At 37.3% G+C, this 24,464-nt stretch overlaps 1 protein-coding gene across 3 annotated transcripts in view; it reads left to right on the top strand.

The window, feature by feature from the left end:
- The window catches only part of atrnl1a (attractin-like 1a), a 473,108-nt gene that overhangs the window by 202,740 nt on the left and 245,904 nt on the right, over window positions 1-24,464 (top strand). For all 3 annotated transcript variants that reach the window (XM_051959750.1, XM_051959749.1, XM_051959751.1), the window contains 2 exons: window positions 584-677; window positions 21,454-21,506. In XM_051959750.1, coding sequence (XP_051815710.1) covers window positions 584-677; window positions 21,454-21,506 — 147 coding nt within the window. The remainder of the gene's footprint in view (window positions 1-583; window positions 678-21,453; window positions 21,507-24,464) is intronic.

Below are 24,464 nucleotides of genomic sequence, written 5' to 3'. Positions count from 1 at the left end.
TTGATTGTTTAGAGAGAAAACAACAGAAACTTCTGGTCTAACAAAATTATTCAGGTCTGTACCAGCTGCTGTGTGATCAGCTGTTTAGGTAAAGGTGCTTTAAGTTCAGTTTTTGCTGAGAGTATTGAAACAAAACAAAACAATACAATCAGAAACTTAACATTCAGAGCCTCAAGATGCATCGAATTTTTAGAAATTGATCTCCTGATGGATTCTTTTGTGGTTTCTTTCACTCTACCTTCTTTAGTCTCCACAGTAAACCTGTTTGTCTCCCTCCATCTTTGTTTCCCTAACCTTTTCATGCAACTTCGATCCTCCGTGGAAACTCTGCATACGTTTCAGGACTTGGAACATTATTACCCACAATGCGCAGGGATTACTGTGTTTATGTACAGCGGTGCATGTCTAAGTGCAGGATGTGGAGCAGTGGATGAGGATTAGCGTTTTGTTCAAAGGACACCTCAGCAGAATTTGCAAAAGTTGCCTGAAACTATCACGTCTCTGTACCTCGACAAAATAAAATTGTAACCCATGTCTTGTTCTTCTTCTCCCCATCCCCCTTCTTCCAACCTTTTCTTTGCAGCGTGCAAGTGCAACAGTCACGCCAACGTCTGCCACGTCAACACGGGGAAGTGCTTCTGTACCACCAAGGGCGTGAAGGGAGACCAGTGTCAGCTGTGAGTGCATTATCACATAACTGCATCCCACCTTCATCTCACTGGCCCTGAGTCTGATTACATAAAGATATTTATTCTTACAACGAGCAACACACATGAACACAAAGCTGGCCGCCTGCGTGACATTGAATGCAGCCCATTTTGGGATTGCAGTTTAAATTTAGCTGCGCTTTAAGGTAATGTTACATTTCGGATTATGGGGAATAGTTTTGGTTTAATTTGAGTTTGGGGTTTAGGGAAATGGGATTTGACTCTAAAATCAATTTCTTCTTTATCAGGCAGATAGAAAGAGCAGCGATGAACAAATGTGTGTGTGTGTGTGTGTGTGTGGAGTGTGCGTGTGTTTTTTTTTTTCCTGCACTGTGCCAGACTTGACCGCTGCAGCACTACAATATCCTAAATGGCTTGGCGGACTGACGCACCATGGAGACAGACTGAAAATTGCTGCATCAATAAATCTAGCAGGCGAGGTTAGATAGCAGAAAGTACGCTGGTGTGTGTGTGTGTGTGTGTGTGTGTGTGTGTCTGTGAGTGTGTGTGTGTGTGTGAGTGATTTAACCATGTACAGCAGGAAGAACACACTGTACAATGAGACGAGACAGACACAGCTGGGACTATTCCTCTTCTTTTAAACTCTAATAGTGATGTTTCATATATCTGTATTGATACTGAGCACCACAGAGCATGTGGGTGTGGATCTATGTGGGCAGGGCAGCTGGTTGTTTAGCTTTATTAGGAAGATATATGAAAAAAAAATAGAAAAATGTAATTTAAAACCACTTTAACCTGCAAATTTAGTCACGAAACAGCTACTTGCACTGATATATAATGGAAAAAAAACAAAACAGTGAGATTGCTGTCAGCAGCAAGCATGAAATAAATTACCAAATAATAGATTTTTGGCTATTTCTTGCTTCTCCCCAATTGGTCTTGATAACTCGCTGGTCATCTTTTCATGCAATATTATCTATTAATGATTGGTTTTTCACTATAACAGGAGCGAGACATTTAAAAAAAAAATACACAAGTCTCATGGTCAATGAATGAGAGCTAGCAATGTTGTTAATAGCATCGAATCCCATCTAATCAGTGAGCTAATGTTAGCTTAGCCTGCTGGCAAACTAATTAATTCAGTTTGGCATTTCAGCAACAGCACTGTCCTGATTTTAGAAAATTTAACTTTATGGTCAGCAGGTGGTTTAACATACACTAGCCTGTCTTTACAGTGTTCTATTTTTAGTTAATGATCGCACTTAGCTAAGTGCGTAGCAGTTATGCAAACCTCTTAGCTAACTGCTATCTTTTATTAAAACCTGTTTTGTATTTGTTGGTTGCTGAAAATAGTAAAGTAATCATAAAATAACAGACAAGAGAAGATGGGTTATTAGTCCCACAGTGGCAAAATTTACAGTGTTGTATAAAGTAAACCAAAACATACTTGAGTACTACTTCTATAAGTAACGTTTTCGCACATATCAGTGGTAATGCACAGAGTTTTTTAATAGAGTACAGAATACTTTTATATTGTTTCTGTAGTTCAAGCAGCACTCACCCGATATAGAATACAGTTTGTTCTTTTTGCTGTACATGGTTAAAATAGACACACATTCATATCGGCTGTTAAAATATAATTAACTGATTGTGGAGTCTGTATGATGGTCAGTTTATTTTTAAATCATTTGCAGCTTTAGAACTTAACTTTTTGACATCTAATCAAATATGTTTACATGCCTTAATGTTCAAAAAACACATTTCTTACACTGTGCATTTCTCTTCTCAGCCTCTGTTTGAAACGCTCCATTTTAGCTCTTGTCTCTTTAAGACCTGCCTCCTGAAAAGCCCTTGATGCTCTGATGGGTCAGCTGGCACGACCAAAGTCAGTTATGTACGATAAATAATATCTTTAAGTACAAGCAGGGAGATGCAAATGTAGCAGAACTGCACTTGTTACAAAATAATGGTGGACTGTGAGGTATTTTTAGCTAGCTAGGCAGTATGCAAATATGTCACATGATGCTGTAGATGAGTAACGGAAGTAAAGTCTGGACTTCAAATGAGGCATTTCGGGCACGTAAAAACTGTGTTTCTGCAGGAGTGAATGTGGGTTTAGTAAGTCTGCAGAACTTTTACACTCACAAAAAGCTTAAACACGTTAAAGGAATGGGAGAAAAGCATAATGCGGGCTCTTCAGAAAGATGAACCGAATAATGGAGACACATTTGCTCCATTTGCACTAGTACTTAAATGCCTTTGTATGTGAGTAGATTTGTTTTAAAAATAAATCTTTGTTTGCATTGGCCCCGACTACATGATAGTAGATTTGTCGACGTTCAAATTTAGACTCTAATACAGTTTCTCTGCTTGCTCTTGTGAGAAATAAGTGTTGGAGTTCATTTTATTAGAACTAGTTGCTGTTTATGATTAATTTCAACAACCACAGGCAAAATAAAAGATGGTATTCAACATTCAGAAAGCAACTTTGTGTAAAAAATCCATTGTAAGAGCATTTCCTAGTGACAGAAGTATTTCACCAATACTGACAAAAGGTTTTTCCTCATAGTTTTTACCAAACACATGTGGAGAAATAATTGTGCTTTTAGTGCTGGTGGTAGGTAAAGGTGGTGGCACTAGATGGTATTTTCCGTATCTTTTTGTATTATTTCTACCTAATGCACTTCCAGCTGTTCACAAAATTTCACAACACAGGCGGAGCTTTAAATCAACAGCTTGCCAATTATGATAAATTAAAAAAAAACCTGTGGTGGAAACTATTGACAAAATACTCAGTTATTTTAAAGTTACATCACGTAGTTCATCTACTTACAACAGGGGTGTCAAACTCATTTTAGGTCAGTGATATAGCATTTTACTTTATTAACAAAATCATAAAAGATACATAAAAAAGACAAAAATTCAAAAACTGCAAAGAAATACTGCAAAAATGAGGCACAAACGACAGAAATGAGAGACAAAATGAAAAAAAAAAACAACACAAAAGATGAACAAAAAAGAACAAAAAAACATGACAAAAAGTTACAAAGCGACAAAAACTGACACGATGAAATGAGACAAAAAATGGCAAAAGCGAGAAACAAAATCACAAAAAATAGACAATACAAGCGAGACAAAAAAGACACAAAATGACACAAACCATATACAAAACAACAAAAAAGCAGAACACAAAATGACAAAAATAAGACCAATGACAAAAGTCAGACAATAAAACAAGACAAAATATTCCAAAAGTGATTCACAAAATGACAAAAGATTAATGATCAATTTAGTATTTTATTTTATCATCAAAACAGCTTGTCATGGTCGAGAAATTTTTTAAAATTTATAGTTTCACAAATTGGCAGTTATTTTCATACTTTCCAAAGTCATCCCGTGGACCGGATTGGACCTTCTGGTGTGTCAGTTTTCGCCCGCGGGCCTCATGTTTGGCACACTTGATCTACAATATCTCACTTTACTGTTAGACATACTGGAGCTGAGACAGACTGAAACAGTGGTTACTACGAGTAGCTTCTACCTTTAAAACAGGCTGGTGATGCTTTACGCACACAAACATCTTGAATCCAACCTGCTACCGATTATGTAAACATTTTAACCCTCAACTTAAACTCTGCCCCTCATCACTGTCGCTATTCATCCACCTCAGCCTAACCTTTCGGTGATCCTAAACCTCAGTGCTGCTCCTGACATGAACGTGACTCAGATGGAGGGCGAGGCGACCTGCTCCTCACACTGAAACCTTCCCTCCACATGTTTACTGTCAGCTTTAATCACTGGATTCCTGCTCTCACAGTAATACAGCATATTGTGCACATCCATACGAGGCTACACGTGACCCCGGATTCTTGTTTCATCCAGTGTTTCCATTGCACAGTACTTAGAAATAGTCGGATATCCGCATTAAATAACAACTTGTCTTCAGAGCAGTGCTGTTTTTCAGTTGAGCAGAAGGTTCTTTATTTTTTTAAGGACCAGTTGAATCAAGTTCATGAGAATTACCAAACCTCAGATGGCTCAGAATCCTCGGTCAGATTCTTCGATTCCCATTTGAACAGATATTTCCCAATTCCAATTAAAACTGTGTTAATTTTATGCCATATTTTATTCATATGCAGCTGTAGATGAAAAACTTCACTAAAAATCTTTGAGTGTCACTTATCCGCACACTGTAGTATCAGAACGTTTCTTATTTATACGGCGCTTTACTGGAAAAAAGGAAAAAATAGAGAATAAAAACACTTCTCCTCCATCCCTCCAAATGCCCCATAAATGATAACATTATAAGCGAAGGACTCAATAAAAACAGGGACTTGAGAATCATAAATACATCCCATAAATTTGCACTCAGGAAACAACCAGAGACAGGAAAAGTCAAAAACAAACCAAAAAAAGCAGCGTTATGTGCAGAAACAAGTCATTGTAATGGAAGCAATAAAACTGTATATGTGTTCGGGACAACTTAAAGTAAAAATATGTAACGTAAATATCGAATATGTATTAGAAGAAGTGCAATGAAATGATCTCTGTCAGTGTTTTGCTGTTATTTAGGAAGTTTTAGATGAATATTGCAGATGCATTAATGTGTATGTTGTATTTTATTATTTTACGGGTTGTTTATGCTGCGTGTTGATCAGTGTAAGCTAGCTGGTTCAGAAAAATCTATGAATTTTTGTCATGTGGCTCTTGGTTGTAGCTAAGTCACTTTGAGCTTCCTGGTTCTGCGTAAAATGACAGAATTTAAAAAAAAAAATTTAAACTGTATAGTGTGAGCGGTTATTTTTTAGTGAATGTTCTAATAAATGGTGTAGAAAAAAGTGATATTGATGGGATAAGCTTAGATTTGGCGATTGGAGCATTAAAAATGAAGAATTTGAGATGTCTTTATAGTTCCAGGTTATGATCAGTGGTGTAATTTGGTCAATTATTCAATAATACAGCATGAAAGCCTTAGTTTTGGGGTTTAGACTGTCATGACAGTGATTTTACACATTCCGTGAGTCATGATTTTGGTGGTTTAACATGGTAATACTACATCATGTTAATAAAGGAGCTACACTACTAGTTTATAGACCCCATCAGAGCCTACGTCATCAACAAGCTGCGTGCGCATCAAGGCAACGGAAGTACCGCTTCATATCATTTACCTGGCATTGTTCGCACCACACGGAGGAGCAAAACTAAAAGCTAACGCTGAATTGTCGGCATCATAATGTCAGGGTGTTGTGTTTTTGGTTGTACGAACCGAAATACTCAAGAGGGACATAAGTTCTACCGCATGCCAATGGGCTCTCAGCCGTTTCAGAGCAACCGAAGGTGGCTGTGGCTCCAGGCTATCAAGCCAGCGGATTGGACGGAGGATACCATCAACAATGCACGCGTGTGCTCTGTTGTGGCAAATAAAGGGAAATCAGTGCAAAATATACTGACGAGCTGTCGGTTCCCACACGATTAGAGCCACTAATAAAAGCCCTGTTGACTGTTGTGATGGGGACATAAACAATAATGTGGCTGGAGTCGCCGCCATAAAGGTGCAGTTTGCTGTGTGTATGTAGTTCTCCACTTTGTTGATGATCACCCATGCCTCATACATCGTAGTCTTCTGCCCTTGCCTTTGGCTGGGTAGGATTTCAGACATCAAAACACAAAACTCTTTGCCAGTGTCCTTGTATCTCACCTGTACCTGTCCACAAATTGCATAATCATAGGCCTCCATAGATTTGTATGCTCGCAGCTTCTCTCTAGTGTACACTCTAGGTTTTTCAACTAAATACAAATAAATATCAGGCCACTGAATATTGGGCCACTTACTAACGTCATAGTCCCGTTTGGTAAGTGTACATGGATCTGGGAGCCTCTTGCCATTTGTTAAAGTGATCTTTTTAAAGTATTTTTCGCGATCTTTTACTGATAATGCACCCGCATGGCTTGACAAGCCACTGCCAGCCGCCATACTTCCGTTGCCAGAGTGCGCACAGCCCTCTTTATTTACCTACAGTAAATGGGTCTATAGACAGGTTAAAGTTAGCTAGCTTGTTGCTATTTATTAGTTAAATGCAAACATGCTAACCAATTACAGTCCTTTGTACATAAGATGAGCAAATTTATTTTAAAAGAAATGATAAATCATCTGACCAAAAAAAGCAGTTTCTGGAATTTTTCTGCTCCTGTCACATTTTTACTCACTGGGGGTTAATTTTTGAGTTACAATGCCATTCATAATAATAATAATAATAATAATAATAATAATAATAATACAATAAAATGAAGGTTATATTTATTTATTTAGAATATAATTAGTTTCTTTACTAAGTCAGCTTTAGGTATTTTTTGATAAATTACCTAATTAGATCTTCCATAAAATGGCAGAAAATGGTGAAAATGTTCAAAATGCTAGTTTCTGAGAGTAATTTAATGTAAAGTAGCGTCTTGTTTTGTCCAACCCACAGTCACAAACGCTCATGTATTCTGTCTAAAATGATATTAACACTCAACTCCAGGCAGTTTCTTGTTGTTTATTACTCCTGGCACATTTTCCCTCACTGTTCATTTTTCACTGCCTCATAAAATCCTGCGCCCCAATGGAAACACAACGACCATGAGTAAAAGTAGAGAGAATCAGTGCCGGTGGTTTTTATAAACTCCTCATTTTGATGGTATCTCTTGGTGAAGCTCCATCACAAATGTGGTGCACAGCTGATATTGAACTGTAGCTCAACTTTAATTGACCCTGTGGAGCCCAGCGTAGCTACGATTGCATATTCATTTTTTATTAGAGGTAGATTTGAAACCAGATACACAGATCAATCATTCTTCATGCATAAAAAATCTGGAGAGCTGGACTAATGTTTATTGTTTGTTGCAGTGATGGGTTTGTGAAAAAAACAAAATAAAGCGCACATAAGAAAAATCTTTTTAAACGAGATCACAGGATATCGTAATTTTTTTTTTTTTTTTTTACAATTTCGAGGGATACAGCTATGGTTTTTCTCTATTTTGAGATGTATGTGAAAAAACTATTGTCTTTTTTTTAGATTTTTGCACTTTTAAGCAATTCATTGTAGTAGTTAAGATGTAAGTCAATATCTATTATTAAAACTTGAGATATAGGCGCTGTATTGATGTAAAGCAAATAAATATACTCCAAAAAATTGGACTACGGTATGTAAAAATTTAAGAGTATATCCCAAATCAAATTCAAATATGTCAGAAAAATAATTTTTTTACTTAAGGCAAAAAAAGAAAAAGCTAAGACAAGAACACAGCATGTCAGTGAGTAAAGAAATGTGGTGTAAAGGCAGCTCAGGGTGGTTATCACGCTGCTAACACATTTTCAGACCAGAATACGAGTAAATGCTGAATTTGGAATCCTCAGTACACCTGCTCTCTTTGGCATCGGTGTCATGTCTTTTTTCTTTTTCACCAGTAATTCATTATTCTGAAAGCTCCATTTGTGCGTCTCTGAGCTCGCCGTCGCTTTCACCTTTGATTTGCTCCGACACCTTTTCGTCTTTGTGTCTCTGTGAAACGCTGAGCCGAGCGGAGAGACGTTTGTTTGTCGGTTTGATTGCAAACCAGCAATTTCCCCCCGAGGGCTGGATGCTGCCCTCAGGTGTGCGGATGCATATTTGTGTGTTTTCTGTGCAGAGTCACAACTGCTAAGAATCAGAGATAATGGGGCCATTAGGTACAGCTTCTTTTTTTATGTGTGTCTGTGCTCATGAATATTTAGTCAGTTTCTGTCTGGCAGGATTCGTGTGTCTTTTATCTTCTGTGTCATTCATGTTAACCCTCTGAACTCTGATCTCCTGCCACATTTTTACTCACTGTGGGCTCATTTTTCATTGCAGTATAAAGCCCTGCACCTCTATGGAAACAGAACAACCATGACTAGAAGTACAGAGAACTCGATCCTTTCTCTTTATGCAATATGGCACAGTTACACGATGATATAGGTTGAATTTCATGATTATTTAATTTGCAATTGCAAATAAAAATTAATATGTGCAACATATATCAACATGCCAACAGGTGTTAACAATACTGAGGAGGAAATGTGACTCCACATTCTTCAAATTATTTAATTTAAATCACAATAAACGATATATGTATGTGTCTCCTGTCTGATCTGTGTTGTCTGCAATTCAATCCAGTTTAGCTGAAAAGCTCCCTTCATTTTCAAGATGAATTGAAATTGTGCAAGAATTATTATTTTTGTTATTGTTGTTATTATTGTTGTTGTTATTTTTAAAATATATTTTCTTGTTTTTTTATTTTTCCGAATCTGGTGCAGACACAATATATTTGCTTTCTTTGCAATGAATTTGCAAGATGAATTTTAGTTTGTGCAAGATGCATGGAGTTCTTCTTATTAGCATCATTATTATTGTTCTAAAAATATTTTGTCTTATTTATTTTTCAGAATCTGGTATATTTGTTGAACATTTTTTTGAACTGATGAAACATTTTTAAAGCCATGAAATATGACAATAAAACAAAGCATACACATGATCAGTTCAGGGACCCTCAGAAAGTTGAGAATCGATAGTTTCTTTCTGTTTTCATCATTTATCACTTTCATTAATTATGTAATTTTTTAAATTTATGTTTTTTAAACAAACATGCCTTTCATATAAATATGTCAATTTGTTGTTATATTTTGGAGGCCATATTATTAAGAAATAAGCAGAGTTATACTTGTGGTCCGAATAATCGATTTCAATATCTATTATGTACATTTTGCCAGGATATCTTTCATAATGAACCTCTGGAGACATTCAACTTTTCCTCTAATATTCTCATTAATATACTCACACGCAAAAGAAATGCAAGTTTCTTTTACCCGATGAAGAACTAAATTTGGTTTCCCAAAACAAAAATGCATTTGGTACTTTGTGGTGCATGGTGTGCTTTGGGGAAGGTCATCGGTGCTCTGTGTGGTGTTGTATCGACGCTGGAGACAGTAAATGGTGGTTATGTTGTCATTAAAGTGACGGGCAATGTCTCGGACAGACTCTCCAGCTTGCAGACATCCGATGGCTTGGTTCCTCTCAATTTGGTTTAAGCGTGGCATAGTTAAACAGCAAGTGAAATGCCTATGATCTTGAATGAAATTTATACCCACTGAAGGCGTCGATAAATCGTGCATATTCAATTGCACGTGCAAAGTGTGAATCATGTCCACATCATCAATGCATTGGTGTATTGCAACGATTCGTTTTCGGTTTTCACACCAACCTTACAAAACGCAACAAAAAATGTTAAGAACACACCATGCACCACAAAGTACCAAATGCATTTTTGTTTTGGGAAACCAAATTAAATTTTTCATTGGGTAAAAGAAACTTGCCTTTCTTTTGCGTGTGAGTATAGTATCAGCATTTGCAGAGGCGCCACCAGAAAAGTGAAAACGACCCCTATGGAAAATAATCTGATCATTAAAGTCGGTTTCTAAGTATTTACAGTGAAACCTGAAGTATCTAAGAGTGTGTTAGCGACACGTCAACACTGTTGGAATATTTCCTGTACCTGAGCTGCAGGTGAAATCAGACGTTCTGCTCTTATTTACAGGCAGTTATATCACACCTTTAATTTGCTTTCATGAACACTCTGTTAAAAGTTGCATGCGTGTGTTTAGTTTTTTCTATCATCACATCCACATCCACTCCACAGACGTGTCCACTGTGTTTCTCTTTACTTTCTCTCTCGTGTTGTTGGACTGATTGTTTGTGCGGCCTTAATTGACCTCCTCTCCAAACACACACAGCTCCACTAATTGACTGTCAATTTGCATTTTTCACTGTACTCCACTGTGGAGAGTGAGTCGGAAAAACGATTGCTGTTGTTGCATGTGTGCGCCGATAAAACCCGTAGCACTGAACACACCTTTACATGGTTAAAATACACGACAGATACAGAAAAACGCACTGAAGCAGGATCGTTTTGAGCTTTAATCTCAGTTTTTTGTGTTTGCAGAAGCTTGAGACACTTGAACAGTATGTTTGTGTGTCTTTTCCCATGTTGTTGTTGTGTTTTAGGTGATGAGACGGTTTGTTCTCATGTGACTCTTATCTGGACCCCATTAGGGCTTTAATAAGCAGCTTAAGTTTCAGTCCCTTTATGTTGGAGCTCCGAGTCCACGACTTTAGCTTCCCCCAAGAGAGACGGGAAGTCGTCCTTTACTCAGCCTCCAGCAGCTCTGTTTGTCCTTTACATTGGATTTAACTCATCCACACATGAGGGAAAACACTGTATTCATGACCACTATTGGACACAGTTACACCTGACAGTCGAAAAAAAAGAATATTTGCCTGGTTTGGTATCATTTGGAGGCTGGGTTTTGTTTGATAAGTGGTTTAGGAACTCCTTTGCTAGCTTGGAGGTAGCTAGCTTGTTTCGTGTCTCTGTAGGCTCATTTTTCACTTGCACGAGCTTAATGTCAGATATCAAAGGACTTCAGGTTATATAGAAATCTTTGGTGAATCTCGGTACAAATTTACATTTTTTACATGGCTTTGCCTCTTGGTTTGTCTGTTAGCAACATTACTCAAAATAAACGCAGTGTTTTGCTAAGAGCAGCCTTTTCTAATTATTAAATGTCAAACAAGTGCACTGTATATTGTGACATACATTTTTTCTTACCATCAGATCCCGACAAGCTAATTAACGGTTTGATATGATTTTATCTTTTCAGCTGGGAGTGCAAGCTTTAAAGTCCACGCAAGTGAAAGCTAAAAAAAAGACGTTTACAAGTCTGAATTTCAACACAACACTTTAATTTTACTACTAATTTTACAAAAGATAAAATGCTTTTTTAACAAATGCATCTATGCAAAATTACAGAAATACTGTGTTTTGAAACATGAATTCATCTGTTTTATCTAGTAAGTAAAATAGCAATATTAGTGAAATTACAGTCGTCTTGTTCAAAGTTTCAGGTTTTTCAGGTCTGTTTTTCATAATTTTCTTACTTCGCCAAGGAATGCGACGAAGTTGTGACAATCGGGGACGTCTGTCTGTCTGTCTGTCTGTCTGTCTGTCTGTCTGTCTGTCTGTCTGTCTGTCTCTTTGTTAGCAACATTACTCAAAAATGGACTAACGGATTTACATAAAACTTTCAGGGAAGGTCAGAAATGTTACAAGGACCAAGTGATTAGATTTTGGCAGTGATGCAGCTTTTAGTCCAGATCCACGAATTTGTTATATATTTCGGTATCATTGTGAGATAGCGGAATGGCTTCACTGTAACCATGGCGACAAGTGAACATTACACGTACTATTTAAAGATCTCATCTGTTTGAAATCATACGACGACTGAGCAACTTTGGCAGAGTGCTGAGCTCTCTGAGTGCTTTTCATGTTAAAATATGTTAAGCTGCCATGAATGAATACTGTTCGCTATTATGTCATTCAGACCATCACAAACTCTCTGAACCAACGTTAATCAGAGCCAGAAAACTAAATACTTCACATACTTTTGACGATGACGAGACACAAACACGACGACATTTCTGTTTAAATGCAACTGTCGCTTCCATTACGGTCATATTTTCATAGAAAAACCTTCAGCATTGTGATAAAAAGTCCTGCCATTCATTTGTCTGCCATTTCTCATTCATTCTCTTTTCGTTATCTTTCTTTAAGACACATATTTGTTGATGGACAGTAATTGGTTACGGCTGAAAGTTGTGACCTTTATGTTCAGGGAGAGTCTCTAATGGCCGGCAAGCTCTGCTGCAACTCAATTAGCTGGAAAACAGTAATAACAATAGAGTTTTCCTGTAATGATTTTAAAAAATATAATAGGTTTTAGACATGGTTAAATAGTCCAGGAGCTTCAGGGTCCCTTAGGGTAATGTAAAATGTAACAGTGAGCAGAAATGATGTTCACATTTCCGAGGCCGTTAGAGTGTGGTCAGGACAGTCAGGACGATGTGAAGTGTTTCAGCGCATAAAGAGTAAAGAAAAAAAGTCTGGCAGCAGAGAACACAAGCAACAGTGATTAAACTTTCACTGCAAATGGTAGAAAAACATAATAAGATGACAAAATATAAATATTAACATGACGTCAAAGCTTTCAGTGTGACTCAAAAGAAGGTTTGCATCAACGAGAGGAAGTGAAATATATTTTTTTGTGTGTCTGTGTGTCTGTGGACCACTTTGGAAGTAAGTTTTACTGAGTGTAGACAGTGATTTTTAGTTTTTACAGCTACCTGCAGATTATTCAGAGCAATTTGCTGTTATTGTGAAGATATTTACTGTTATTTGAAAGAAAAATTTCATATTTCAAGAACTGAAACGTTTATTTATTTATTTTGAAATTAACTGTTATTTTACAGATTTTTTTCTGTTTTGTTAAATTAAAGATAAAATCTAGTAGAGTCACACAAAAGTGCATTAATTTATAGATTGATTGTAGAAAATGAAAAAGCAAAACAAATAAAAAAATCCCAGGCCAAACTATAAATAATAGTAATTCATTCTTTTACAATATGTGACCATAAAAAAGTTTTCATGTATTACCATCACCAAAAATAACATTATTTATGGACATTTGCTCTTTTTTTTTTTTTAAACTAAGGGGTGTATAAACTGGAAAATGGTAAATCCTTTAGTTATGTTTTTATTTTTTAATTTACGGATATCTACTAAAGTTACAGAAAAAAATAATTTTCACTAAAAGAAAAAAAAATAACAGAAAAAAATATAAAGATTCTAATCTAGTCTTTTACAGGATGAAGCCTTCAAATTACACTTTTTTAGCGCTAGTTATTTCCACTAAAAATCTAATTTTCACAGATTTTTTTCTATTCAAGTTTGAGATAATATTTAGCAAACAAAAGAAAAAAATCTATATATGCTGGCTTTAAAAAAATTGAAAAAATAATAAATAAATAAGCAGCTAAACTTCATTTAATGTCAACATCAAAAATCTGGATTTATTTAAATGGTAATTTGTTCATTTATAATATCTAAGCAAAAAAAGACACTGTTTTCCTGCATTTATATGCCCTAAAACAAACTACTATTTCACACGTTTGCCATTATTTTCACCTTCTTTACTTCATTTTAAAAACTTTTTCTCACATTTTTTTGCAGTATTTTTGTGGAATAAGATGTGGATTCACAAATTCACAGGGAGGTATTCTGAGGAGAGAACAGAGAGAATAAAACAGCACAGAGGGAAATAATGTCTGAGGAACAAAAGAGGGACAAGTGAAGAGGCCAGGAGGAGTTTACGGCTGCTGGTTGTGAATTCTCTTGTAGGTCACGGAGCTGCTCTGAAGCTGAATATTTCATTCTCCTATAAACTCCGGCCAAGGACGAGGCCTTCAAGCTCAGCAGCTTCTGTCCTCAACCAGGAGTTTAGAGCTACAATAAAAGCAGAATAACAGAATCCCCTGAAAACCTCCTGAACTGTAGACGAATGTGAGGCCATAAACTGAGATCTGAGAAGGTGAAAACAACAGTTTGGTCCTTTTAAAAAGCTGGATGTGAAAATGTTTGACCTCAGTCTGGCAGCAGGAGGTGTGTTGGCTTTGATTCAGAAACACTTACTGGACATGAAAACTGAGATCAGCAGCTTTTACTTCATATTTACGTCATCTGTATGATTGATGTTCATAAAAATCCACAGTTTGCTCGATAAAATAAACCACTAATGGCATTAGATTAACAGACAAAATGATTTCTATATGGGGGAAAAAAAGTGCAGATTCACATCAAAAGGAAAAGAAACTGCAGCGTTTTTCTTTCTGCCGGGTTATATATAATAATAAAAGGATGAAATATTTTATCATTACAGAAATTCATCCGATTTTATTTATTTGTGCAAAAGTCACATTGGTGAGCAGGAAATTGAGCCTTTATTTTTATTTTTTTAAATTTTTTTTAATGAGGCAATGCATTTGGAAACAGCATTTAAAAAATAATCAATTTTATGGATTTATTACTTTTGATTGAACAGATTATTTTTTGCCTAGTTTTGAAATTCACCAAACTATCAATAAAAGGACAAAATGCACGTCTAATGCCATATAATGTGAAATTCTGTGAATATCAGTAAGCTTTTATTTTTATTTTTGAGACCTGATTTTTTTAGCATAAAAATATATTCATAAATCAATGTCCATTTCATGGATAATTTATCATATTTTTTATATTAAACTGTTAAATCCAAGTCTAATATTGTAAATTTATTTCTAAAATTAGTGAAAATAAATACTAATCCTGTCATTTTAAATAGATCAGTTAGTTAAATGAGTGATATCTTGCATCAGTGCGTACATTTTTACAAGAAAAAGTAGGTTAAATGCTTTAATATTGTTAAATGAACTGTTTTTGCACATTGAACATAAAAAATCTGGGGGAAAATTTAGACTAAAAAATGTATTTTAATTATGAAACATGGTTTTTTTAAGACATTGCAATTTTAACAGATGTTAGAATTTTTATTTAATTAATTTTTACAGTGTGGTTTAAAGATTTATGATTTGGAAACTATAAAGAATTAAAAAACGAGCACGCTGTGAGATGGTGAGAAACATGTAAACCTAACAGCCAAATGTGAGTATAAGAGCTGACTGCTTTTTTTTTTTTTAGGATTGTAAACCAGAGAATAAAAGGTGAAACATCCTTCATGAGTGAAAGAAAGAATCTGAAAAAAAGGATGAAGGCAGCATGTAAAGGGAACATTTTGAGAAAAAGCGTTGTCATCTTCAGAGAACTGTGACTTTAAAAGCTTTGGATTGGCTCCCAGCAGAGCGCCGGAGGAACGAACTGACGACTACACTGAGCTTATTCCAACAGATTTATTGTGATGAATGCAATGTCATAAATTGCCTCGAGCTCCTTGGAGCCAAATACGATGAAAAAAAAAAACTTCTTCCAAAAATATTTAATCTAATTTCCCGTCTTTATGCTGTGGTTCTATTTCCTGATATCGTCCAAAAGTCCGTCCCCTCTGAGCAGGTGAAGGTTCAGCTACTAACAATGATATCTGGAGATAATTCAGTGGCTGATGCAGCATTTACTCTTAGATTTAACGCTGTGATTTCCTGATGTGACGCTGTGTCAACTCCTCACTCATTCCTTATGAAGCAAACACTCAGTCGACGGGGAAAAGGAGTGAGTTATTCTCTCAGATGAAGCTGTTTCATGCTGTTCCTGCCTCGCAAATAAAGCGGTGATTAGCAGGAGCTGCTACTTCTGTGCTGTAAGAACCTTTTCCCCAGAGACAAAAATCTCATTTCAAGGTGTTTTGTTTTGATTGTACCCCTAATTTTCCACAACATAACGCGATGATGTGTTGTTCTGGACTTGAACCAAATCAGCCACAGCATTAAAACCACTGACAGCTGAATGGGATAACTCTAAATATCTGCTTTCAATGGAACCTGGCAGCAAGTGAGCAGCAAAAAGAGACACAAAAGAGCACAAACCTTGATGTTGCTAATGACAGATAGGTGTCAGAAATCAAGCATCTTGGACAGGGACCGAACAATACTAATGTCAGTTATTGGTAATGAAGATGTCGATAACTGATATTTGGAACTGATTTAGAATCATTTTAATGTTTCAACAACATGTGGCTGCAGAAAACCTGTCATTCATTAAAACGGTGACCGTAACTGAATATGTAAAATGATTAAAACAGGGAGCTCTCGACTGAGATTGACCTTTTTTTTGCTGTTCTTCTCTATTCTCTTCTCTTCTACTCTCTAAAGTCTGTCTTTTTTCAGTATTTACCCCTCATAAGGGCTTCCTCTCTCTGTGCATAACCTCCACTATAGTGCTTTTTACTCTGCCAAGGAACGCGGCGGAGTTACGTGACAATCGGTGTATGTTTGTCCGTCTGTTTGTCCGTCTGTTAGCTACATTATTCGAAAACAGACCAACGAATTTGGATGAAATTTTCAGGGAAGGTCAGGAAAGACACAAGGACCAAGTGATTAGATTTTGGCAGCGATGTGGCTTATAGTCTGGATACACGGATTTGTTAAAGATTTCTGTATCATTGCAAATAGTGACACAGCATCACTGTAACCATGGCAACAACTGGACACTACATCAGATGCCTGCTTATGAGCACAAGACTGCGATCCTTTTACAAATGGACCAACTTATCGGGATTTGTCCGACAGAAATTATACAAGGAACAACTGATTAAATTGTGGGGGTGTTTCCGAGTCCCATCAATTCCCACCGCCCGCTACATAATTAAGTCACATGATTCGGTATCCGTACATAACGTACACATGCATAGCACACGCCTGTGCTCAGTGCAAGGTCATTTTGTTTGTGGGTACATCTATTATGGTGCTGTGATTTCTGAAACAATTTTTTTTTCAAAATTTAAACCTTCGGAAATGACACGACTGAGCAGCCTTGGTGGAGTACTGCAGCACTTTTCTTGGTTACAAGTATTAACATCTTTTTTTCCACTTGTTTCCAAGGAGAAGAGGGACCAGAACTCTTTTTTTCCAGATAGTTTTGTCCTTTTTTTGTGCTGAAAATGTCATGTGGAGGAGAAAAGGGTGTCATCACTGTTACTCGTTCCATAACTAAGGCTTGTACCATCTACAGTGCCTTGTGAAAGTATTCGGCCCCCTTGAACTTTTCAACCTTTCGCCACATTTCAGGCTTCAAACATAAAGATATAAAATTTTAATTTTTTGTCAAGAATCAACAACAATTGGGACACAATCGTGAAGTGGAATGAAATTTATTGGATATTTTAAACTTTTTTAACAAATAAAAACCTGAAAAGTGGGGTGTGCAATATTATTCGGCCCCCTTGCATTAATACTTTGTAGCGCCACCTTTTGCTGCAATTACAGCTGCAAGTCGCTTGGGGTACGTCTCTATCAGTTTTGCACATCGAGAGACTGAAATTCTTGCCCATTCTTCCTTGCAAAACAGCTCGAGCTCAGTGAGGTTGGATGGAGAGCGTTTGTGAACAGCAGTCTTCAGCTCTGCCCACAGATTCTCGATTGGATTCAGGTCTGGACTTTGACTTGGCCATTCTAACACCAGGATACGTTTATTTGTGAACCATTCCATTGTAGATTTGGCTTTATGTTTTGGATCATTGTCCTGTTGGAAGATAAATCTCCGTCCCAGTCTCAGGTCTTTTGCAGACTCCAACAGGTTTTCTTCCAGAATGCTCCTGTATTTGGCTCCATTCATCTTCCCATCAATTTTAACCATCTTCCCTGTCCCTGCTGAAGAAAAGCAGGCCCAAACCATGAGGCTGCCACCACCATGTTTGACAGTGGGGATGGTGTGTTCAGGGTGATGAGCTGTGTTGCTTTTACGCCAAACATATCGTTTTGCATTGTGGCCAAAAAGTTGGATTTTGGTTTCATCTGACCAGAGCACCTTCTTCCACATGTTTGCTGTATCTCCCAGGTGGCTTGTGGCAAACTTCAAACCAGACTTTTTATGGATATCTTTGAGAAATGGCTTTCTTCTTGCCACTCTTCCATAAAGGCCAGATTTGTGCAGTGTACGACTGATTGTTGTCCTATGGACAGACTCTCCCAACTCAGCTGTAGATCTCTGCAGTTCATCCAGAGTGATCATGGGCCTCTTGGCTGCATCTCTGATCAGTCTTCTCCTTGTTCCAGGTGAAAGTTTAGAGGGACGGCCGGGTCTTGGTAGATTTGCAGTGGTCTGATGCTCCTTCCATTTCAATATGATTGCTTGCACAGTGCTCCTTGAGATGTTTAAAGCTTGGGAAATCTTTTTGTATCCAAATCCGGCTTTAAACTTCTCCACAACAGTATCTGGGACCTGCCTGGTGTGTTCCTTGGTCTTCATGATGCTCTCTGCACTTTAAACAGAACCCTGAGACTATCACAGAGCAGGTGCATTTATACGGAGACTTGATTACACACAGGTGGATTCTATTTATCATCATCAGTCATTCAGGACAACATTGGATCATTCAGAGATCCTCACTGAACTTCTGGAGTGAGTTTGCTGCACTGAAAGTAAAGGGGCCGAATAATATTGCACGCCCCACTTTTCAGGTTTTTATTTGTTAAAAAAGTATAAAATATCCAATAAATTTCATTCCACTTCACGATTGTGTCCCACTTGTTGTTGATTCTTGACAAAAAATTAAAATTTTATATCTTCATGTTTGAAGCCTGAAATGTGGCGAAAGGTTGAAAAGTTCAAGGGGGCCGAATACTTTCACAAGGCACTGTATGGCGTTAGCATTGGAAACGTGATGTGATGTTAGGCAAATGAACTCAAATGCATCATGCTCCAACTTTTTTGCGTCTCTGTACATAAAGAAAACTTGTACAGTTTAGATTTTGTTTGACCAATCCACAAGAGAAGTATGATCAAACATAATTTATTCAGATTTTAGGCTTGCGTTTTCTTTTTTTTCAGCTTTATTTAGAAGACACAGACTTTGTGGACATGCAGGTTGCACATGTGCTCACTCAGTACAATGAGCAAAGAAGAGAAGAGAAACGCTTTAAATTGAGCAAAAAGATGCAAATATTTAAGCTACAGAAAGGAGGAAGTTGACCAAAAAGCAGCAATTTATTTATAGCCTTTAAATGAGCACCATAAGGCTCTTTGTGATGAACGAAAACCAACATTTGAATTTCATCAAAAATTGAAATATATTTTTGGATGCCTTTCCAGTGTTACATGATATGAAAAAATGACTTTTAGCAGCTTTGTAAAATTAATTATCATTATTTAACTTTTAATGTCTTAAATTGTCGAGACAGACTGGCTAAAAAAATCTCAATCATTCTAGAAATTTAAATTCTTTCTTTCCAAGCAGATGTAGTGGAACATGCTCTGTTTTTTTCTATCTCAATATATGCTGCAGAAAAGTAAAATGTCACAGTGTCAGTTTTTCCAACACTGTGCAGCAAGAAAATGGAGGAGACCAGGCGCTTGATGGTCATGAAAGTCAATGTTCCAGGATGGATTGGAAGAAATACCCAAACAAAATTCATTCTGTGACCTGTCAGACAGACGTTTCTCTGAATACGTTGACCAAAGTGCAGGATAACTTGACTGTTCATACATTTGTATCCAAAACATCTGTTAACCTCAGACACCACACGCTGCTCATGCTATCACTCCTGTATGACAAAGACACACTGAATCTTTTTACCGTTCAACCCTCTGAACTCCACGCAGCAGTTTCTGGGAGCTTTTTTTTTCTCCTGTCACATTTTTCCTCACTGTGTATTCATTTGTCACTGCAATATAAAGTCCTGCACCTCCATGGAAACAGAACGTAAGACTGTCTTCTGTGCAGTGTGACACATTTAAAATAACAAAATAATACAAATGTTAGGGTAAAATTTATTTGATTTGAAAAAAAAAAAGAAAAAATATCTATTTATTTATGTACTATGTATGCATGTATATTGCTATTTTTATTATATATAAAGATTCTTTAAATTTATTTGTTTTTTAAGCCTAATTGCCCACTAAAGATATTTTTCTATTTTTTTTCTTTCTGTCTTTATCATACTTGTCTCCTATTTGCTTTGTGCAAACACTGCCTGCAGTTTTTATTTATGTGACTATCTGTTGCTGAGTCAGTCATGACTTTACAGTTGCAATGTGTAATTGCAAAATTTACTATTTTTTTTACAGAATTTGGTCAGTGTAAATGTTCTGGCCTCATGGAAACCTTTTCCACTATCCAGCCGTTAAACACCTCCACACAATAAGTCACAGACGCCTGAATGGTTTGGACTCATATTTATCTGGCAGGTGTGAAACTGTAAGGAACACAGAATACATATACATAAACATTATACTCAAACCATGCCTCAAAATTAATCACAGCACGTTTGGCTAGGGCAATATGAAATGCAATAACGCACTGGAAAACAATGCGAGTACACCGCTGTTTCTAACGTATGATAACGTTATACTTCTAGTTTAAACATCATATTTTGGTATTTTAATACTTACAGGGAATGCCGTTTATGAATTCAACACAGCTACAGAACACGACATTTGGCTGTCTCTCTCTGCGGTCCAAAGTAAACACACTGTCTCCACCGCATGGCCTGAACACACGCTTCCTGTTTCTCTTAAAGGGCCAGCGCACATAACTAAAATTGTCAGCAGAGTCAGAACAGTAAATGTTTCATTTTTAGTGAGTTTTACATTTCCGGTGCAAAAATGATTATTTTTTATATAAAATACCACAATTGGAAGCTCAGATTTGTCCATTTTTCCCAAAAGAACTGAAAATCACAGATGAAAAAGTTGAATATTCAGTGATCCTTTTCATCTATTTTTCTTCCATTTTTGACGGTTTCTGGGGCTTATAAATTATGCAATTTTGGTGTTTTTTTTTCTGTTGTTCCTTTTTTTGTGAGATTTTCCTTTCAGATTTCTGCAAACAAGTCCACCAACATTTTTCAGTCTCCAGAAATTTCAAATGGAGTCCTACTGATGCAGGAGATCTAACACGACAGCACAGCACACAATTTTACCAAATGTTCCTGAGCCTTGTGGTTCTGTCTTTAATGCTGTAGTTCAAGGTGTTCTGCCTGATAGTTGTGTGTGTCAGTGTGTTGGCCTGTGGGACAAACACAGCAGCGATGGCTCCATCAGGGGAAATCACACACGATACCTGCATCACAACCACACACACCTGAACACTGAAATCTATCTCTGGAAAAACGTCAGCCTGCGTCGAATGCTAATGTTCTTTCTTTCTCTTGTTCCTCCACCTGTCTTTCTCTCCCTTCCTGTGTTGTTGCAGATGTGACTCAGAAAACCGTTACCTTGGCAACCCTCTCCGAGGAACATGTTATTGTGAGTATCCTGCCACCGCCACACCTGAGCCTCCATCACCTCCCTCACCTCCCACCTGCAGACATGTGGTTTATTTCATTTAGTGTCCAGTAAACAGACATTCACACTGCTAGTTTTCCTGACTTTACCTTACTTCCATAGATAAATAAAATAAATAAAATAACTTTAAATGAACTTTACTGAAACTTACACCCATCAACAGACGATTCGTCAGCTTAGCATTACGTCTTTTGAATATCAGTCTCTGAATTTTATTTCCGCGACTGTTGGTCACAGCTGTGACAGTTATAGCTTCACCGTTGTAGGAAGAAATGTGGAATTTTTTTCGTTTTTTTTAATCGTGAAAAGAATATTGCTGTTTGCATGCATCTGCTTATTAAATTGTCTCATATTATCTCTGTGGACCCCAAGCACTTTGTGGTCATTTATTTTGCTCCAGATGCATTTTTACTCACTGTATGCTCATTTTTTATATTATGAATTTAAAGTCCTGCACCTGTGTGACAAGAGAAGTCCTCCATGTCATAGGTTTACTGCTCTTTTAGCTTTTTGGGTCTGACATCCACATTTTTTTTTAACATTTTTTCTGCTGCTACTCAGTTGCTGTTTTCTTCCAGTAGAGTTATAAAATTAAAAAAAAACAAAAACAATTGTGAGTTTGATATGTAAAATCATGATGTACAATTTTCAATTTTAGCAAATCAAATATTTTGTGTTTGTTGTGAAAACTGCACTTGTCAAATTGACTTTTCTAAAATTAAGTTGCAGCGATGCTAATTTGAAAGTTATCAAATGATTTAAGGTCATCTAAGTCAAACCAGGTTCATTATTATTACTTGTCAACTTCCATCCATCCATCCATCCATCCATCCATTCTCTATAGACCGCTTTATCCTCATTAGGGTCGCGGGGGGTGCTGGAGTCTATCCCAGCTGACTCGGGTGAAGGCAGGGGACACCCTGGACAGGTCACCAGTCTGTCACAGGGCTACTTGTCAGCTTAATTTAGATAAACTTAATTTAGTTGTGTATTATCAGATGGAGCAATTTATTTAAGCTTATCCAAGAATTCTCCTTTTTCAGCGCAGGTTTGAAGCTGTTGACAAGTCTACACAATCTAATGTTTGATTGGTTGGCTGCAAAGAAGCAACAGAAAATCTGTAAAATAAATTAGAACCATGCATTGCAGGAACAGCGCACAGTTCAAGTAATCGCATCAGATAACTAGCAGCTAATTTGAAGGTTGTCCCTGGACAGCTACACAAAAGCAACAACAACAAAAAAACAACTCAGAGAGCACAGTACTCCGCTAAGGCTGCTGTTTCCTTGTATCATTATAGACAGATAAGTCCTGATCAGTCCGCAGTAGTAGATCTGTAGTAGGATCGCAATTATGTCATCGTCAACAGTGATACAGAAATCTTTAACAAATCCATGGATCCAGACTATAAGCTGCATCACTGTCATCATATAATCACTTTTGCGTCATTTCTGTCCTTCCCTGAAAATTTCATCCAAATCCATTTGTCCATTTTTCAGTAATGTTGTGAACAGATGGACAACGTACACCGATCGTCAGATAACTCCGGGGCGTTCCTTGGTGGAGTTTAAATATGTTTGACATAATTATAATATGACATAATATGACATAATTGAATATACAATTTAGTTGTATAGAAACTATATTTTTGGAGATAAGGTTAGGCATTTAGTTGAAAATACTGTCCTACTTTTTAAAGAGTAGAGGTGGAAAAAGAACTAAAGTTGAATTTGTGTCCAGGACTTTGTTTTCTGCTCCCAGATGCTGGCAGGGATCACACTGACCCGCCTCATTTGCAACAAATTGCCGGTTTTTCTTTTAAAGGGCAGCTGAAGGAGGAAGGCTGCGGACAAAACAGATGTTTTGCGGCGCACACGCTGCATATCTTTGCATCTCTGCACACAAGCGCGCATCCGGGCCGTGAATCGCCATCATCATTTCTAATATTGTAACCCACTCGAGTAAAGTTCAAGTCCTGTCAATGTCAATAACCCTCAAGTCTGAGTGGAGCTATCATTGTTTCCATGAGGGAGACTCGAAAGGAGACGGCAATCAGAGGAGTCACGCCACCAACTGCACCGGTCACAGAAAAAAAAAAAAGAAAAACTGACTTTGATCACAAAACAACCTCTGAGCAGGATGTGATGGAGGATGGCAGCTCGGTTTGACCCTCTCTACAGATTTTATCTGCCAGTTTAAAATTTCTGAATCAGAAATTTAAAAACCTGCCCTTTAAAGGAGGAACAGGTGGAATTAAATCTGGTATTTTGGAGTGGATGCAACGTTCTGTGAAGGCTGTTTTGTCCCTGTGAGCCGCTAAAGTGAGTCTGGAGAGCGTGAAGTCTTTATTTTCCTGCTAATGGATGCTTTTCATCCCGTCTGCCGGCTTCAGGACTGAGGTTTGACGGCACTAGATGGCACCAATGCAGTGCCCTTGCCCAGCATTGTGAAGGGCTTCAGATAAAGACACAGAAAACACACAAGTTCAGGCTTTAAGGGCTCTTAGCGTGCAGGTACAGGACTCTCTCATATCACTATGGCTGCATCTGAAGTGCTGTGTGTTTTTTCAGACGTGTTTGACTCCATTATGCGCTGTCATTAATGCCACGTTATCTCCTCCGCCGTCTATGAAATGGGGTTAGCCGTGTTTGAATAAGAGCAATCGCACTCGACGAGCGCGTATAAATTACAGATTTAAAAGCCTCGTGCATCGAGGAAAGGGGCTGTGATTGTGGGAAGAGGTCAATATTAGCTTTAAATGTCAATGCAAAAGGAAGGCGGTGATAAGAAGAAGCTTCATGTCTGTCACGCAAGAAAACATGCAGGAGGAGAGACGTGCTTCGGTGGAGATTTCTGACAGATTTACAGTAGAAGTTTGGGAAATCTGCACCACCTGTGGATTTCTATTGATGTGGAGAA

The sequence above is a fragment of the Acanthochromis polyacanthus genome, chromosome 15, assembly GCF_021347895.1.
Source record: "Acanthochromis polyacanthus isolate Apoly-LR-REF ecotype Palm Island chromosome 15, KAUST_Apoly_ChrSc, whole genome shotgun sequence".
Taxonomy (NCBI): domain Eukaryota; kingdom Metazoa; phylum Chordata; class Actinopteri; family Pomacentridae; genus Acanthochromis; species Acanthochromis polyacanthus.
This window is presented reverse-complemented; position numbering and strand designations above follow the sequence as displayed.